Here is a 19853-nt window from a genome sequence, read left to right as displayed (position 1 = left end):
TTTCTGAAAAATCAGGTATTTAATTGTCTTCATTTTAAGAGGAAGATTCATATTTGTCTGATCCAGCTGTGTAGCCGTAAGATGAATTTCAAGATTCATTCTTATAATTTGTCTTTCAGCTTTTTAGTTCTGAGAAGTCATTTTTAATGGTATCCTGACATTTGTTTCCAGGTTTATTCAGATTTAGAAGTAGCTTTTGTCATTTTAGAAGAAGAGGCTGTCTGTAAGGCCTTGTCTAAGACACTGGAAGTTCTAGAAGGGAATACTACACTGATAAGTCAATACTATTACGGTTGTATTTTCCATGAGCTTCTGGCTTTTCAACTTACTGATCGACATCCACGTGCAGAGATTGTTATCTCCCTCTCTCTCTTTTCTGTTAAAGAAACATATTCTTATGATGTGTATAAATAATATCTGAGTATTTAAATAATATCTACTTTTGTAGCTAACTCTTCCATGATAAGGATGATTATTTTTATTTGTTGATTCTGTTATTACATGTTATGATTAAGCATTTATTTGATATACTCCACAGATCATGAAGTAAGCTCATAAATTTTATTTTCGCTAAATACTTTCATAGGGAGTGTGAAAAGGTCAAATCAATGGAGATGATTAAAGTTTCTAGTTTAGCCATCTCAGTGCCTAACAGTGCTGAATTATCAATCAATGAGACACCAAAGTGTTCTCTGATTCACATGGATGTAGACCAAAGCTTCTTGCCCATACCATCCCCAGTCAAAGCTGCTATCTTTGAAAGTTTTTCAAGACAAAACATGTATGAGTTGGAACTTGATGTCACTCCCAGCATCAAACAATTTATCAAGAGCAATTATGGCTTCCCAACCGATAGCTATTCAGAATTTATATATGCAGACTGCTCTCAAGCTCTGTTTAATAAGCTGGTCTTATGCTACATTCTAGAAGGTGGAACGTTGTGCTTCCCCACTGGGTCTAACGGGAACTATGTTTGTACAGCCAAATTTTTGAAATGTTAAGCACTTTTAAGAATTATAATCATTAAATAAATTTAATTCAAAACAGAATTATTCATTTTACCACCAGCCCCAAATCCTTTTAGTGTCTCAGAACAGAGGGAAAAAAAATAGGAATTCTGCGGAGCTTTTTTGCTTTTAGCTTTTACAAGCAAATATTAATATATGGCTTGCTTGTTTGATTGGTTGGTGTCTAAACTCCAGCTCTAGCTAAACTACATTTTTGCATTTTTGCATGTTCCAAGAGATTGCTGCATTTCGGGTAGTTTGTCCAGGTTTAAAAGATGTCACTTTTTATAGTGTGTGCAATTTCTAGAAGGTTGTTGTAGTTTGTATAGGCTGTCCAGTGTGTGTTTGCTGATGGGAGTTTTCTGCAGTTTGTGGGGCTTTTGGTTGTTGGTTACAAGATTTGTGGTGGGTAATGCAATGTGTGCAATTTCTAGAAGGTTGTTGCAGTTTGTATAGGCTGTCCAGTGTGTGTTTGCTGTTGGGAGTTTTTTGCAGTTTGTGCAGCTTTTGGTTGTTGGTTACAGGATTTGTGGTGGGTAACGTAGTATTTTGGAGGATTATGCTCCAATGGTGTTGTTGCCGAGGAAGTGCTATAGCTTGGTCGAAGATGCAGCAGTTTTTACAGTTTCTGTTTGCTCTTTCCGGTAGATTTTGCAACTGGTGTAGCTTATGCGTGTGTGTAGTTTTTGAAGCTGCTGCAATTGTTCTCTGCCTTTGGTGCTGTGTACAGTCTTTGGGTGTCTATTACAGCTTGTGTGGTCCATGTTGTTTGTGCGTTTTTTGCTTTTGAGATTTCCTTCCAACTTGTACAGCTTTTGTAGTTTTGCCCCTTGGGAATGCCCAAGGATCTTGGTTTTAAAGGAGAGTCCCCTTTCCCAGGTTGTAATTCTTTTATTCTTGTATAAAATTATTGAGTTTACCCAAAAAAAAAAAAAAAAGTAACTTATTATGAATATAATTATGTGTATATACATATATTGAATTTTTTGTTGCTTCTCAAATATGGATTAGTATTTACATATCACAAAAAGATTGCAAGATCATCTATACAAAGAGTATGCCCCAAAAACACTACACTAATAGCCAGGAAAATGCAGCATTGAAGTTGCAACTCTAGAACACACTGCACAAACAACCAATCTTCTTAACTAAACACTGCACTGTACAACTCCAAACTTACTTCTGGGAACTGCAAAAATGCAGTTTTCTGCTACTGCATCTCCAAACAAAACTCTCCATAATCCTTTGTTTGGCCATGCACCAACGCCACCCATCACACAACAACAACAAACATACCCAAATACTACAAAGAACAAAAACAAAGTTGTAGCACTAGAACACCTCAAGAGCAGATCCAAAAGCAAATCCAAGTTGCAGATCCAACACACAAAAAACTACACTGACTGCAAAAATGTTTTAGAGACTAGAAGAAGCTAAAACTCCAAAAATCTATAAATTTCCAATACTGCAAAGAACAAAAACGAAGCTGTAGCACCAGACAATCCTGCACCAACCCAATAGTCTCCCCTAAAATTATTGTTGAATGTTGGAGACCCGCCATAAAAAAAAAAAAAAAAATACAGCTAATAAACATCTTAATACAATATTAGAAAGTTAATTCTAGTGCTCCCGAACGAAGACATGCATCATTTATCAATGCACCATCCATGAGCAACTCATTCACATCACTAGCATATGCAGGCACCAATCTTAACCTATCACATTAAGGGAGCAAAAATATGGCAAGCAACAATGAAACCACACACAAGCAGTTAAATACATACACAATCATTTTGATACATGATTTTTATAAGAAACTAAAGAATCATAAGCACCTGGAGCTGCTGCCCTTCAGCTGATGAATATGAGCATCCAACTTCCTAAAACTCCAGTTCTTTTGATCCCTGTGGAACATACAACAAGAACTCAACCACATGTTATTCTAAAATAACAATCTTGGGCTGCATACATTTCTACAATTCACATGTAAACATCAACTTAGACAAAGAAACATAAATGAATTACATACCTGAGTTGCTTGATTAAATCCAAGTGTGAGACCAAGACTCGAACTCATAGCAACTTCTTGTTGTCGCAATTTCTTCCCTTTTACTTTACGAACAATTTTTTCAACCTTCGATTGTTTTCTTTTGAATGGGGGATGACCTTTGCTGCGAACAGCTCGTAGAGTAAGAATATTACTACTCCCTTTTTTCAAAGTATCATCACCGCCTTCACAAATCATTCTACTATTACCTGACATGTTTGGTCTTTTATCAATCCCGAAACTTTTATTTGACATCAATTTATTCTTCATATCATTGATCATTTCTTTCACCATATTACAATCATCCTCATTGCTTGATGCCAAATCTGCTACAGCGCTGAATAAACTAGACAACTCATCAAATCGTTGTCCGTCAAGATTGGTGCTCCAACTATTATAACTTATCTTAACCTTGGTATGGTGTCTGTTTATATTTTTCCTCCATCGTCTTAAAACGTACTTTTCTGGTACATGAGAAATTTGCTTACGAATCAATACCACAATTGCATGTCGACATAAAATTCCTCTAAACTCAAACAATCAACAATTGCAACGAACATCACAAGTTGCTTCATCAAAGCAAACCACAAAAGGAACACGACGGTGAGTCTCTCCAACCAAAACATCTTCTTCTATTATAGATTCCATATAGGAACCAATCTCTTTGAAAGAAGATAAATCACAATAGACCTTGGCAGCTAGCTCTTATTGAAACTCTTTGAATTTTGCAATGGTATATGCATCTTGGAATTGTTTCTCCATAGCATGTGGTTATGCAAGGGATCCATGATTTGAAAGATTTAAAATCAGACTCCCTTTCTTTTTCCACTTTGTCACACAATGCATTCTCATATTGTTCAACAAACTGTTTTAAAGTGGTTTTTGAATTAACATATCCATCAAAGAATGCATGCATACTTTCACTGCGTTGAGTAGTAGACATACCTGCCCAAAAAGTATCTTTTACAAAAGCTGGCACCCAACGTCATCTTTCATTGTACAATCCAAGCAACCAATCATTGTCATGAAGGTTGTATCTATCAATGAACCTATTCCAACATTCTTCAAACTCCTCACATGTCAATGAATCATACATGGCATTTTGCGAAAAAAAAAACTTAATCTGTTCATATTAACTATAACCTCTAAGTTTTTCCGGCAATTTCTTCATTATATACCACAAACACCATCTATATCATGTACCAGGGAACACAATCTCGATTGCATTTTGCATTAACTTATCTTGATCAGTGATTATTGCTTTAGAAGCACAATTCAACATACATGCAAGCCAAGATTGAAAAAGCCATACAAATGTCTTTGTTTCCTCGTTGGAGATTAACCCATAACCTAACAGTATTGAATGACCATAATGATCAATACCAACAAAAGCACCAAACGGCATATCATACTGTTGGTCATATGTAGTGTCAAATGTCACAACATTATCGAACTCTTTAAATGCAGCCGTACTTCTTGCATCCACCCATAAAACATTCTTTAATCGACCTTCTTCATCTAAATCCATTATGTAGAAGAAATTAGAATTCTCATTTTGCATTTTCAAAAAATCTTTTTGGATTGCGAAAGCATCTCCAACACCAAGTCGTAACCTCCTAACTTTTTCAATATAGTTCCTACAATCTTTCTGTAGAAAAGGAAAATTCTCAGCATCGCCTGCTTCCACTAACATGGAATTGAAATTTTTATTTGGCCTAATGCCAGCCCTATCATTCACTTCAAGCTTTCTTTTTACATATGGTTGTATAATTCGATTGCTTTTGAAATATCTACTTTTGGTAGGACTATTGAGTTCATGGTTATGATCAAACACAACTGAACATATTTTCCATTTGCCGTCAGAACATACAGTTGCACCAATTTGAGCCTTACAATCGGTTTTTGTCACTAGATGCATTTTAAAAGCATTTACGGGGTTACTGCACGACTTCCCAATACAAGAACATGCTAGTGTCGCATTTGTCACCTCTCCATCATATCCTTTCTTTGAAGATCGTATAATAACTTCGAAACCCATTTTATTCCCAAAGCTTTTGTAGTGTTGGACAAGATTATCAAGCAAATCAAAAATCATTCCAGGCTTAGGCTCCCATTCCTCCTTTGCATTTCTTGTATCTTCCATTTCTTCAAAATGATTATCTTAATTTATTGATATTATAATAGCCATAATTAAAATATAATAATACAACAAAAAGGATAGGAACAATACCATAAAAAATTTAAAATCATATTAATGAATAAAAAGAGATTACCAACAAAATATTACCTCCACAACATTGAAATGAGAAGAAGAGTTGTCTGGATTTTTTTCACTACACTCTTCCATCTTTGGAACTTTGATACAACACCAAGACCAAGTTCAAAAAAGCACAACCTGCAATAAAAAGAAACAAATTGACAAATAAACTATTTTGCAATGAAATAGTCTAGCAATTGTCAAACCACAACATAAGCAACGGATGTTAACAAGTTAGCTTTTATTTATAGCATTTTATCATGACTCTCAAGCTCCTATATTGTTCTTAGATGATGTTTTAAAGCTACAGAAATAATACCATGAAGCAAAAGATGGTTCAATCTTATGGGTTTCTATTTTGAGAGCAATTTTTTTATAAGTTCAGCAGATGAAAATGACGATGCTGGCGGAAGATATGGTCGGCGCTAGTGTGTACGACAGCGACTGATGCTAGTGGTGGAAGATGGCAGCCCCACGGTGTTGGTGGTAGAAGATACACGGCTGGTGAGTGGCGGGTTTATGTTTTTAGTTTCAAAGAGTTTTTATTCATTTTGAAAATTTTTTTTTTTTTTTTTTTTTAGGGTCTTTGGAGGGAACTTACTGAATTTGTATACCTTGGGTAGTGCCGGTTGCTTTATGAATAAGAGCTGGCTGACTGGGCTGGGGAGTCTTATCCTTTTGAATTTTAAATTACAAATATTATCAAAATTATATAGAAATTTAATTGGACTATTGGAGTTCAAACAACAGCACCCTAAAGCCCAGTATTGTTCCTATTATAAAACATGGGCTGAAAATTGGGCCCAAATGTTGAACACATTCGCCGGGTGTTAAGGCCTGACTTTTAGACCGCTAAATATGATTCCCGGAAAGGACCAACGCCAATTCACGCAAACACACTTTCGGCGCATAACTGTTTAACAACAACTTTATCGTTAAATCAAAATTTTTCCACTCATTCTCGAATTCAGACTTCCTGGTTAGTCTACATTATATTCTATTTTATTTATTTTTATAATTATCATCTCATCGTTGTGAAAACATATATTAATGTTTAATCTCTTTTTTCCTTTTTCTGGAATTCTTTGAAATCCAACTCGCTGGTTTGTATTGCAAATTTGATCAGGTTATGGTCTGTTAATGCTGCTATTGTTAGGTTGCATTCGACAATTTTGCTTTATTGAAATAGCCCTGTTTGATTATTGTTTTCGTAAACTTTTGTTGATCCGCTTCTAAAGTTTTCACCGATTGCTCAAGTTTCTGAATTCGGTGGTCCGTGCCTGGGCTCTGATACCACTTGTTACAGACGTGCTTGAAGAAGTTTTCTTCCCTCGATCTATTTATATATTAAATAAAGAAGAAAGCAATTCTTGCTCAATTGAGGGAGCTAGAACCTCCAGATTCAAATAGAACCTTTTATTGAAATAGCCCATGTTAGGTCTGTTAATGCTGATATTGTTAGATTGCTTCGACAATTTTGCTTATTGAATAGCCCGTTTGATTATTGTTTTAATGGTGAAAAGTTCTTAAAGTTATCTTTTATTTTTTAACTGAAAGTCGAGTGGGGTTATTGAGCATTGCAGAAGAATCGGACCCCTTTTCTATGGATTTATGTACAAATGCTGGTTAAGGTAGAGGATATAGTTTGATTTTCTTTGTTTGTTTGTTTACCAATGTGCCAAGACTTTAATGTAGGTTAGCCTGAGTTATTTATTTTTATATGGCTAAATCTTGGATTCTTTAAAATTATTTTAGTTGGAAATGGTAGTTTTGTTTATAATTTGATCAAACTATGAATGTATTTAGAATAATTCATTTTCGTGTTGATGAAAATTTTCAGCTGTATAACTTTACCAATTTATGAGAATACATTTGCTTTTTTAGGATGTTCACCCTCCGTGTTCAATCTCATGCATTATTCTTGAAATCTAAATCTAAATCTAAATCTAAATTCCTGTGCTATCTGGTGTTCCTCGTGTTTTGAGCTTGTTATAATGTAGATAAACTCAATTTATTGCAGGTTCTACCCATCTTAACAGTTAAAGGAAATAGGAGTTGAAGAGTTTTTTTTAACGGTGATGGATCAGATTGATGATCCCTTTCGTAATCAAATAGCAAAACTTTTGAGAGTTTTGAATTTAAACACATGCTTGAGAGAAGACAATTCCTTGTGAAATTGAACCGGTAATTAACTGATATTATCTTTCAACCTTGTATGTTTGTTGTTTCTATAAGATTAACAACTTGCTGGAATTTGTTTCAATTGAGCCAAAAAATATTAACTGAGTTTGGTTAGATATGATTCTTTTTAACTCCATAGGGTCTCTTCTTGGGTTTGTGAGCAGCTAGTAACAAAGATGCACTGAAAAGCAGGAATATCACACACATCTTACTGTGGCTAATTCGTTGTCTCCTGCACATCCACGTGATTTTGCGTATAAAGTTGTTGGAGGTATGGTATTTTTTTTTTTTTAAATCTGGTGTAAAACTTTATTTCCCTTCTGAATGAACATTTCCTTGAAGTTCTAGAATTCTCGTCATTTAACCATGAACAACTGTTCATTGCAGTTCTTGAGGGAAAAAAAAAAAAAAAAAAGATATTGCTTTTATGCTCCATAGTTTGTTCCTTGCATTGCTGTATTATGATTGCCTCCTATCCATTTTGTAAATGTTGCTATGTCTTGAAATATTATAATATATGTTTATTGATGCTTAACATGTTTTGGGCCAAATTATTTATGCTTATCTTTATCTTCAGCTATATTTGGCTTCAATCTCTAGGATCCATTATAATTTTGCGTGTTCTTTGTGAATAGTTAGTGACAAAGAAGATACAAATTTATCCCAATACTTTGATGAGTGTATCGATTTTATTGACGAAGCTAAAAGAAAGGGTGTGTGTGTTTGTTCATTGCTTGTGGGAAGATCCAGAAGGTGATATTCCTTTCCTTGTAGATCCATGAACTGGAATGTGGACAATTTTATTCTGAACTGGGTTGAAGTCAACTAATTGATTTGTTTTGTATTGCAGTGTAACTATAGTTTAGCTTCTCATGAAAAAGCATGGCATGAGTCTATCCCAAGCTCTGGAACATGTTAAAAGCAGACGGCCTCGGGCTGCACCAAATGCTGGTTTTATTTACAGCTGCAGGAGTTTGAGAAATGTCTTCAAGGTAACATCACTTGAACTAATACTACATGAAGCATCAGAGAGGCATTATCAATGTTTTATGGTCCTGAAATCTCCAACTCCGAAAAAGAAAGTACTTGGTACAAATAGAATAGAATAGAAAACTTCCATTATAAAACTTAAGCAATCATTGTAAATTATACTTATTTGATTGCATATGACTTGGGATTGTCAAATGATGCTACTATTATTCGCCAAAATTTATTTTTGTGAACTATTTCTACTTTCAAAGAAAATTTATCATTTGTAACAATTTGTTTTACAAATATGTTTTTACATGATACGATTTGTTGCACAGCCAATGAATATGATAAGAAGATCTTGGTCACTTGGTGGCCAACATTCAATAGATGACACTGCAATTTGTTCATAAGCATGTTGGAATGTGGACTATTCTCATATTATAACTGGTTTAAAATATGATAAGTGAAGGATAGACCTGATTATTCTTGTTATTGTCTGTGATTTCCAGTGTCGAACTCGTCAAAGCTTAGCAAAGACACATTTTTGAGACGTTAACGAGTGTTGATGGATAACGAGACTGAATGTATTTATTGAGCGTTTTCACAACTACGCACGATTTAAAAAATAATAATGTAAGAGCAACATAGGTCTCTCCCAAAATTTTCATTAATTTTCTTTCATAAATATGCGTGTTAATTCGAAATTGATCGACTCGTTATGGGTTTCACTATTCTTTGCGAGATGTCATATCTTAATCATTACAGGCTACCATGTGGTTTGTGAGAAAAATTAGTGAAGAAGTGTTTGTTGCCTATATTTACTCATACAAAAATGTTACTTACACATCTTCATCTACTTTCTCTCACAATCTGTCGTGTCAATTTACTATTTATCAACTGCAATTTTGTAAAGTAAATTATTGTATTGACAAATAGAAAAGTGTGAGAGAAAATTGTGAAACGTGTTGTTGGTACAAGATTGCCCTTACTCGTAACTTAAGAACAAAAGAATTGTAGCCCAAATTTAAAGCCGTTAAGATCTGCATAATAATTGATTCCATTCAGCTCATACTAGAACTGATCAACTTTACTGGATTCCTGGTGATTTTTTCTTTTTTCTTTTTTTTTTTCCGTTTTTTTCCTGTCCTACTTCGTTTTGAAGATTTTTTTTTTTTACAATTAATTATCCAAATATCGGAAAGCAATCCAAGAAACAACGTTGAATAGTGTTAAACAGAGTAATCTGATTTACCCAGACGTTGGGTAACTGATATAGTTTTGATCTTCTTAGGACTGTTAATGTTGTTTCTGTTAGATTTCTGTCGAGAATCTTCTTGGTTTTGATTAAACCCATGTTAAACCTCATATATTAGTCTTTGTTATTTAGGATTATATTTCTGAGTTTCTGATTTCAATCAAAAGAAGAGAACCAGATGACTTTTCTTATTGGCTATGGATTAACTTGGATTAGGATCTGATAGCAGTAAAGCGGCAAGTAAAAATGCACCAAGATACCTTGAAGAAAAGAATGTTATGTGCCAAATTGAGGAGGTAATATAATTATGATTTTGCTTATTTATTGGCGCTTAAATTTATTTTTCTGTTCAGTATTCTGTTTCTTTGCCGGGTTTCTGTATCTGAGGCTATTTGTTATGATTCCCTTCAATATGTCAGGTTCTGTTCTTGGGTTCTTTTCTAGATGCAAATAACAAGGATGCACTGAAAAGCTCTAATGTTACACACATATTAACTGTGGCTGATTTAGGGGAACCACCATTTCCAGATGAGTTTGTATATAAAACTATAGAAGGTATGGCAGTTTCTCTGTCACGGGTGTGAAAATTTCAATTTCATCATATCTTTATGATTGAATCCACGCAGCATATAGCGACCTTGTGGGAATTTCAAGTGTTCTCTTATATTTTCAGATATAAAACGTCCTTCACTTTTGGTTTTACCTAGAAGTAATTTTGTTTTTCCCATCTTATGAGATGTCTAATGTCTTGAACCTGTGAATTTTGATGTAGATCTTACTAACACTGGTTAGTATTGGAATTTATCTTAATTGAATGGTCTTTGTTGTTAATTGAGGCAGTGATGGACCGAGACGACACAAACTTGATGCTGTACTTTGATGAGTGTTTCAATTTTATTGATGAAGCAAAAAGACTGGGTGGTGGTGTGCTGGTTCATTGCCTTATGGGAATATCCAGAAGGTAATATTTCTTTCGCTATCTATGTTACTGTCTAACTAGGGATCATCTGCTATTGAAAAATTTTCATTGAAATATTCACTGTCTAGTGTTGATGACTCATTTCTCCTCTAAAAATTAAAAGCAAAAAAGCATATTATGTAAACATTCTGTGAATTGTCTGTATTGAGGGTTTGAAATTGTGCCCACTGATTTCGATAAGTTCTATATCAGGATTATCATAGAAAATGTAGTAAAGAGGTGTGGAAATCTAACTTCTGAAGTCATTATAATCAATAGGATTCAGGTGTGCTTCAAAGATATGTTGCCCAAACAGTTGTGTACAAAAAGTTCAATACCAGTGGTGGTCTTATTGGACCAAGATCTTAGGAGGCATCTTAATATAGTCCTTCCTGCTTTTTTGCACAACATGATCACTTTCAGGACCTAATCCCTAGGAAGGTGCTGTTTTATGATTACAATTGATTTGTTTCTTTTCTATCAATATCGTAGCTTACTAAGACTTTGCATTTGTGCTAAGAGGAATGAGTTTTATAACTACCCAAAAGAAGAAAAATTAGAAATCATGTTTGTTACATTATTCTGGATCATTATTCTATTATCATATTTAGATTAAAAAATAAGATATGTGTTTGTTTACTTATTGGGCCAATCCAATCTGAAAATAAGATATTTTTTGTCTAAAACTGAAAAGAGGGCGGGATTTGTTTTTAGATTATCCAAATTTATTCAACTAAAAACATTTTTCTTTCTCTCTTTCTCATTTTTCTCTCTTTCCAATCTAAAAATTAATCCACCCAAGACCACCATCGTCGATCGATATGACCGTTTTCAACTAAATCCATGGTGGATCTGGCCATTAACGATGGTCATAGATCTGACCGAAAATGGCCATATCGACGCACAACCAGTGAGGTCCAACCAGTCGTGCGCTTCTCTAACAACTGTCGGCTGCTGTCCAACAGTGGTGGCCGACGGCCGACTGTCCTCTTGGGCGACTGGGGTGCTTTAGTTAATTTTTAAAGTTTTATTGTGGCGATGTTTAGCTAAATTAACAAATATAGGAGGTTAAAAAAATAATCTAAAATATTTTTCAGAAAATGTACCAAACAACTATTCTGACTTAAAATCCTTTTTCAAAAAAATGTATCAAACAACTATTCAACATTTTATCTAACTGTAATATAATTTTCAGATACTTTATCAAACACATTTTCAGATATTTTACCAAATACATTTTCAGATTCAAATCCAATTTGAATTGATTCAACTCAACTCAACTTAAAACATTTTTTTGTAATAACATTTTTCAAAAAGTGTGACAAACAGCCAGAGATTTCGGGGGATCACTTTTGTACAGGGGTTAAATTCTAACTGATTCTTTAAAAAAAATGGTAATCTTTATATAAATTTTCAGTATACTGAAACTTCCAGAGCATGTTTAAAAGAAATCATATCTCGCTGTTAACATCATTGAAATTTCGAAGATTATGCTAGATTTTTATATTCTCTTCTCTTTGTTGCAGTGTGACTATTGTGGTTGCTTATCTGATGAAAAAGCATGGTATGAGGCTATCTCAAGCTCTAGAACATGTGAAGAGCAAACGACAACAGGCAGATCCAAATTATGGTTTTATGTCACAACTGCAGCAGTTTGAACAAAACCTTCAAGGTGCATCAAATTGATTGTTACAAGTTAATATTTACTCAAGTTTTTGCTTCTCAGCTGCAATATTATCCGCATATTGAGTTGAAGAGGCCAAATTCTTACGTTTAAATGTAGAGTTAAATATTGTTCTGCTTGATGAAAATGTCGATAACTTGCTGCAGTAATAGTAGTTCCAGCACAATGTCTCTTATTTTATACAACTGTGGCTATTACTTCTTCAAGCCAGCCTCCTTTCTGGAGAGGGAGAGAGGGCAGAGCGGCATAACTTTTAACTCACAGATAGGCTTTAAAAGAGGGAATCAATTACATAGTGTTTACTGTTTATTACAACAATGAACGAGCAGTATTGAGTAATGTTACACATATAATATCTTCTTACAAACTTTCTCTCATAATCCTAACATAGCAGTTTGCAATTGATTAGTTGTAATTTATCAGATGGAACTCATCACAAAACTAACCAATTGCACGTCGGGATTGGAAGAGAAAGTTTATGAAAAAATATTGTAAAAGTAACATTTTCCTTACTTATTTACACGGTTAATTGATCTTTAATTAAACTCCGTCTTGACAACTTTGAATAGGGAGGGTCATGCCAATCTACAGGGCGATAATAGAAACCAATTAACCAGCAAAATAACATAACGTAATATGACTTAAATTATAATAGCATAATGTAACATTAAGAAGCACACATGTTCATAATGCCATGTCTAATGTGTACCAATATGACAAAACTCATCGCCTTGGGAACTACTAAATCACACAGAAGTTGCTGGAGAATACTGGTTGTCTACAGTTTTATTGAATGTTTTTAGGAAAACTGATTAATTTTCAAATTATGAGTAGCTTTATCAGCTAAATGCATACTCCAATATGCTCCTTAATTACCCATGGTTGGACTTTGCTTTACAGGCAATACAATGGTCATATATATATGGGCATAACATTTACATACTATCCCTATATTACCATGGCAATATTGCTACGTTCACTCTGAATTAACTCTATATATATATATATATATATATATATATAGAGAGAGAGAGAGAGAGAGAGAGAGAGAGAGAGAGAGAGAGAGGACGACATGTTATATAAATGTATGTTATAAATGAGACTTGTCGTCTGCATGTGTTTAATTTAAGATGGAAAACTTGTCATCTATATATTGTCGCATATATATATATATAAGCCTGTGATTTATGAGCCTTCATATCTTGTACATGTGTAGCAATGAAATGAGTAGTGTGTTATTTTTAATTCCGAAGGCTAGCTTTCGAAGCTGTTTTCTTCAAATATATATTGCGATCGATGGGGTTATATGTTATTTGCAAAACTTTGGGTATGCCTTGACTTGTCCACTACAGCTAGCTGTGCAAATCGTCATCTTCATAATGGATAGGTTAGCTTATGTACTAAAACCCTTACAAGAAGTATTGAATTGACGGCTCTGATCATCAGTATAACCATAATTCTGTCTTCATCAATCGGCCAATTGAAAGTTAGCTTATGCCAACAGTCCAAGATCCATGCTTGACAAAAATTGAATGAGATTATGCAGCCTCCCGCTACCCCAAACATGGTGGACAATCTCTCAAATTTCTATATCGCTTAAAAGGCAATAAACTTATCTATGCATCACAATTACACACCACAGACACAGGCCAGCCATGTCAGTAACTGAACTTCTCAAAAACCCACGTAAATTATGTGTATCTTATACACGCACTTCCTTTTTATGACTACTAATAAATCTTACACACAGAATACATTAACTTGTTTTTGTCTTCACATTATTAGACAATAAACAAATTAAACAAAGTGATACTGAAAACATAAATAAATACTCCAGGTGAGTCGTATTGTTAAATCACTGAGACACTTGAATATACTGCAAAAAAAGTATTCAAGGAATTCATTTCCAAAGGCAATCTAAACACATTGGAATTAAGAAGACAATATACGTTATAAATATTTTTTACAGTACGGATACCATATAATAACGTGGAATCCGCCCACTGAAATTAAACTTTCTGATGAAACTGATGAAGGAGTGGATTATATATGCCTACATAGGAAAGATAAAAGTTGAAGAGAGGAAACTTGTTGCTATTTTTAACTCACGCGGGTATGTAATTGACCCAAGATAATAAACGTGAGACGTAATATCTACAAGAGAGAGAGAGTGGAAGAGAGTAACGAATACCTCACGGGACTACAACATAAAGCATTTAATATCAATCAAGAAAGTAGCTACCTTGGGCTTATCTCTCTTTACATCGTCGCCTATAAATACACAACACTTGATAAGTTTGTGTAAGAGATCGAAGACAGGCTGAGACACGTAAGAGAATAAAAGAAAACAAATTAGAATTAGGGTTTATTGCTTCTTTTTGTCAAACCAAAACATGTCTCACATCGCTGTGGAGAGAAACAGAAGAAGACAGATGAATGACCACCTCAAGGTTTTGCGTTCTTTAACCCCGTGTTTCTACATCAAAAGGGTAAATTAAAAATCCTTCTCTCTCTTTCTTTCTGATCTCTGGCGTTAGTTTTGATTAAATCTTTCGTTGTTTAGGGGGACCAAGCATCGATAATAGGTGGTGTGATAGAATTTATCAAGGAGCTGCATCAAGTTCTGCAAGCTTTGGAGTCGAAGAAACAAAGGAAGAGTTTAAGCCCTAGCCCTGGTCCTAGTCCAAGACCACTAGTGCAAACTCCTCAATCGGGTGATCATGTTCATACCCCTTTTGGAATTGAGAATTTTAAGGAACTAGGAGCATGCTGCAACTCTTCTGTTGCAGATGTGGAAGCAAAGATCTCAGGATCCAACGTCATGCTCAAAGTAATAGCGAGGAGAATACCGGGTCAAATTGTGAAGATAGTCAGTGTATTGGAGAAACTTTCATTTGAGGTTCTTCATCTCAACATCAGTAGCATGGAGGACACTGTTCTATACTCCTTTGTCATCAAGGTATATATCATTAAACCATTTATTCAAGATGAAAGAAAAAGGTATATCGATATTTCATGGTTCTTATTTTATGAGCTAAAAGATCGATTATTTATTAGACAGTCAATCACCATTTTTACTAATTGAAAACAGTCATCCTCATTTAAGAAACTAGTGCAAACTTGGAACCATGCCTTTCAAATTCTAATAAGCAAATATGTATCAATTCTATAGATTGTACCTTTAAATGATAAAGCAATTGCACCAAAGTAAACTATCCATTTTTTACCGAAGGACAGAGGCAAGGGGAACAAGATGCAACTGTGTGATCACAGTTTTAATCGATCCCCACATTAGAATAATACATGACTAAATATATGGCATCATCTGGGAGATAATGGTACTTAACATTCCCGTTAACATTGCTAGCACAATTTAAGAAATGGTTATGACTTATGACAGTTCGAGATTACTTTATGTAAAGTTAAGTGACTGAGAATGCATTTAAATACATTTAAGTAGCTAACAGGATCAAATTCATAAACTACTAGACTCGTCAAAATTTAGGTTATCACATACAACTTCTTTTCTTTTATCATTTTTCTATTCTTGAGTTAACTTATCATTAGTAGGTAGCATACTTGAGATTGTATTTAGTTTTTTTTTATCCTAAAACAGTTAACGATATACTGTCATTTGATTTCACGTTTATGAAGAGAAGGATTTATTTGATATGAGAATTTTTCCTGTTAGATTAAACTGAATTATGGGATATTTTTAAAAGCATGCTCTTTTTTCTTTTGCCATATATATATTGCATGATTTTAATGGTTATTATGTACTGATCTTATAATTGCAATACATTTCTTGATGATCATGAATTTGTAAACATATGTATGTGTACATGTAAAAATTCTCTTGTTTAATGATTCTGTTATTAATTAATCAATTGTTGTTACAGATAGGGTTGGAATGTCAGCTGAGCTTGGAGGAACTGGCACTTGAAGTTCAACAAAGCTTCTTTCCCAATGTTGTTTACACCCACGAGATATAATAGTTTGCTTTTTATGCATGCCTGCTAATATATAAATATGGGACATGAAATATAATAATGTCTTGGCATAAAAAATAATATGGTTTTATATAATACCATATTATGAATCAATGGAATATATATAGTTCACTACACTACATATCCTCACTGCATGTTATAACAGTATTACTGTATGATTATCATCTGTATACGCTCTTCAGTAAATCAGTGAATGTCATTTTACTATCTAGTATTCAAAACTATAATTAAGTAACAATATTTAGTAAAATATCAAATGAATCCTATATGCATTTGTAAGATGAAGTTGAGGTTAATTCAGGGTAGTCACCCTTTCTTCCATATTATACAAATAGCTAGGTTTCTAACTCACAAAATAAAGTTAACAATGCAACATATATAAAAGCAAAAAGAAAATTTATCGATCTCCTTTTGTTGTCGGATGGCAAACCCTATTACTATTAGGGTTAGTTAAACCTAAGGAGTCTTATCTTCGGTTCGCAGGAAAGGTAATTACCAGGTTTACTCAAAAAAAAAAAAAAAAAATTGTTATGCTACCTGAGGTCCTGAGCTCATGCATGGTCATGAAGTCAACTAATTTTTAGTTTGAAAGATATTCATATTTCATACCTTCTTTCATTGACATGACTGTTACTAAAATTGAGGGCCCAAATAAAAGCCCTTTCCAACTTCGAGTTTACAAGAAATCTCAGCCCAAATATTTTAGTGAGACGTGTCACCAATTAGAATCCACCTAATTAATTTGTCAGTCCAACCCACTAAATAATTAAGTAATTCTTATACTCGTAATATTTTTTATTTATAATTTCATAAAGAATTAAATTACTTAATTATATCTATATACAATATTTTTACAAATTTTTTCTACACTAAAAACCCTCATAATATTGATTAATTCCTTCATATACTCTAAAATGACAGAAGAGAGAACCTATAAGAGCCAATAAAAATACGAGTTTAGACATATATAACCAACTCAATAATCATAATTTCTCAAAATATGCGGGCTTTATTTAAAGTACAAATTGAACCATAAAATCTAATGACTTACCAATTATACGATTAATGAAACAACAAATGGTATATATGTAACTAATATGTAACACTAGAGTATAGACTTAATAGTCTAGCTCGAATTTAACATTTAATAGTATAGTTTGACAACCTAATTTATTTAATAATATAGTTTGATAATCTAATTAAAGCATACTGGACTATACCAAACCATGCTACACTTGATAGTCTAGCATATTCTGGTTATTTTTGTTATAGATATATTTCATTAAGGAAAATTAGGTTAAGTCACCTGATTTTATAACTAATTCTGCCCTTTATCTAGGCCTTGACATTTTGAAAATTAAAATAGTAAAAGCATTTATAATGGGAATATCACCAAGCATTTTGTCCGTATATATAAAAGGATTAGTTTGTTTAGCGGGTGTTGAATTATTTAACCACCAAATATTTGTTTGAACTTTCTTGTTTTCTCCTCTCTCTAAACTAACCTTGCTTGGTTGTCATGACTAAAGGTGAGAATTCCTGATAATTCTATTAGCAATGTCAAAACCCTGGTCACCCTATGTTAGGATTACGTTTCATTTTTAAATATTCGAGCCAACCCATTCGGGTTTTACACTTTTACTATTAATTAATTTGTGTTAAACATTTTCGATATATATATATATATAAGTAATGTTACAGACACTGAGAATGGTACACTGAATTTATGCACTAAATGACGTGGCTCAATTCTAACCGTCGATTAATTATAACTTAATATTAATCGATGATCAAGATTTCGCTACATCATTCGGTGCACTACTCTCGGTGTCTCTATTACTTTTCATATATATATGTTGTGCATGAAATCTGGAGAAAATAATTCCTCATTAAGAGATAAAATATTTAGATTGGCTCAATTTAGAATAATGAAATTCAGATTGACTTAGATTTCAACTAAGGTAGTCAAAGATTATGCAACTTCTTAATCTTACATTTTGAATCTTATCTCAACTCTATCATATAAATGGATGCTGCATAAACCCATCATAACTTATTTTCAGGGGGGCTGGGGAATTGTTCTAAGTAAATTTTCCTAGGAATCTCATATAAGTATTGCATTGTAAACTCTCACAGCAAATACAAAAACACAGTGGACGTAGGCTGTTAACCTGGCCGAACCACTTTAAAAATCTCTTTGTTTTTAGTCAATTTCATTCATATTTGTCGCTGATTATCAGTTTATCACTAATCACGCACACATCAATTCTGATATTGGCAAGGTCGATTGAATCTCGTTGCTTGGTAATTAATTTTGTACCAACAATATATATATAATTTTAAAGTACTAAATAATACTTATTAATATGTATAAAATAAGTATATTTTATTTTTATAACGTATAGTATGAGTTGATTAATACATTCAAGTCTGGCCGGGGCCTTTTGTATGTTTTCCAACGTTTGGGCCGAACTATGGTTACTCGAGCCTAAAAATCGGGCTTTAGACCATCCTTATGTCATAGCCTGTGCCTCTTTTTTGTGGCTTTATAAATTAATTTACTGTGTTTATAAAGTTTAAGATTAAAAATAACATTAGGTCTTTGATCTTATTTTACTAATATTTTAAAAAGTAAATTTCGATTGATAATAAATTTATAACTAAAATCATTAACAAATATGAGACTTACTTAACGAATGAATGGGCCTCAAATCAACACTAAAACTTAATTTAAGCCTAATCGCCTATATAATTGGGCGAAGGGACATACATGTACCAACCAAAGTTTCAACCATTGAGAAATAATTTTTGGTTTTCCTCTTTTAATGTAAGAATAAATAACTCCAATGACCATTCCCAACAATTAATGGCGCAATTAAGTCAATTTGCTGTAACAAATTTTAGGCCCATTGAAAGGAATGTTACACTAAATAAATAAAAACATTCAGAAACAGGACACTTTCATTTGTTCAAGTTTCCTTGACTGTATTAAAATTAAATCTGGGGCCCATAGTTGCTACTTGATGGATCCTCCTTTCATAATTATTAAATTTAAAGTGTATGTGCCCCCACACGGTTAGATGATCTTTGACATGATTAAAATTTGATTAAGATGAATGTGGCGAGGTGAGGGTGAGCCCACTTCCAAATTCTAGTTCATATTTCATAATCAATTCCAATTTTGAGAAACAAATACAACGTTTTTTCTGAAACGGAATCTTGAGATTAAACTTAATAATTGAATTGAAAATGAGTTTGATTCAAATTAAAGCAATAGCGATTTGCTTCTGTTTTCCAAAGCCAACGCAGCAATATTTGACAATGTTAATGCACCGCCGTTTAACACATCAATTTGACCCCCAAATCAATCATTGCTTTAAAATTGTCTTTTGACATTCATTTCATTTGAAAAATTTGCACCCATATGTTTGACAGCTCCAAAAGCATTAGTGGGTGCTTGTAACTATTTCCCTAATATTAAG

The 19853-nt window shown here is 33.4% G+C and overlaps 3 protein-coding genes and 1 pseudogene across 3 annotated transcripts; 3 read left to right on the top strand and 1 right to left on the bottom strand.

Moving 5' to 3' along the window:
• Positions 1-4249: 4249 nt before the first annotated feature.
• On the bottom strand, positions 4250-5197 carry LOC116135050 (protein FAR-RED IMPAIRED RESPONSE 1-like). Its single transcript, XM_031420755.1, has one exon. It carries the CDS (start codon positions 5195-5197, stop codon positions 4250-4252), a length of 948 nt encoding a protein of 315 aa, XP_031276615.1.
• Positions 5198-6394: 1197 nt separating this feature from the next.
• Positions 6395-9020, top strand: LOC116135049 (annotated as a pseudogene).
• LOC116135034 (dual specificity protein phosphatase 1B) lies at positions 8500-12541 on the top strand. The gene is made up of 5 exons (XM_031420739.1): positions 8500-9565; positions 9852-10015; positions 10139-10274; positions 10560-10680; positions 12204-12541. The coding sequence occupies exons 2-5, from the start codon at positions 9998-10000 to the stop codon at positions 12361-12363; spliced, it is 435 nt and encodes a 144-aa protein (XP_031276599.1). The 5' UTR covers positions 8500-9565; positions 9852-9997; the 3' UTR covers positions 12364-12541.
• Positions 12542-14709: 2168 nt separating this feature from the next.
• Positions 14710-16391, top strand: LOC116135008 (transcription factor MUTE). Its single transcript, XM_031420701.1, has 3 exons — positions 14710-14850; positions 14925-15320; positions 16261-16391. Exons 1-3 carry the CDS (start codon positions 14755-14757, stop codon positions 16351-16353), a joined length of 585 nt encoding a protein of 194 aa, XP_031276561.1. The 5' UTR covers positions 14710-14754; the 3' UTR covers positions 16354-16391.
• The last annotated feature ends 3462 nt before the right edge of the window (positions 16392-19853 follow it).

The sequence above is a fragment of the Pistacia vera genome, unplaced genomic scaffold, assembly GCF_008641045.1.
Source record: "Pistacia vera cultivar Batoury unplaced genomic scaffold, PisVer_v2 Contig293, whole genome shotgun sequence".
NCBI classification, from domain to species: Eukaryota; Viridiplantae; Streptophyta; class Magnoliopsida; order Sapindales; family Anacardiaceae; genus Pistacia; species Pistacia vera.
This window is presented reverse-complemented; position numbering and strand designations above follow the sequence as displayed.

Bases quoted from the DNA above. Each gene is read 5' to 3' on its own strand.
- LOC116135008 (XM_031420701.1), top strand. From the start codon at position 14,755: ATGTCTCACATCGCTGTGGAGAGAAACAGAAGAAGACAGATGAATGAC. The intron at 14,851-14,924 runs GTAAATTAAAAA...TTCGTTGTTTAG, and splicing joins CGTGTTTCTACATCAAAAGG to GGGGACCAAGCATCGATAAT. The intron at 15,321-16,260 runs GTATATATCATT...TTGTTGTTACAG, and splicing joins TATACTCCTTTGTCATCAAG to ATAGGGTTGGAATGTCAGCT.
- LOC116135034 (XM_031420739.1), top strand. The intron at 10,275-10,559 runs GTATGGCAGTTT...TAATTGAGGCAG, and splicing joins TGTATATAAAACTATAGAAG to TGATGGACCGAGACGACACA. The intron at 10,681-12,203 runs GTAATATTTCTT...TCTTTGTTGCAG, and splicing joins CTTATGGGAATATCCAGAAG to TGTGACTATTGTGGTTGCTT.
- LOC116135050 (XM_031420755.1), bottom strand. From the start codon at position 5,197: ATGGAAGATACAAGAAATGCAAAGGAGGAATGGGAGCCTAAGCCTGGA.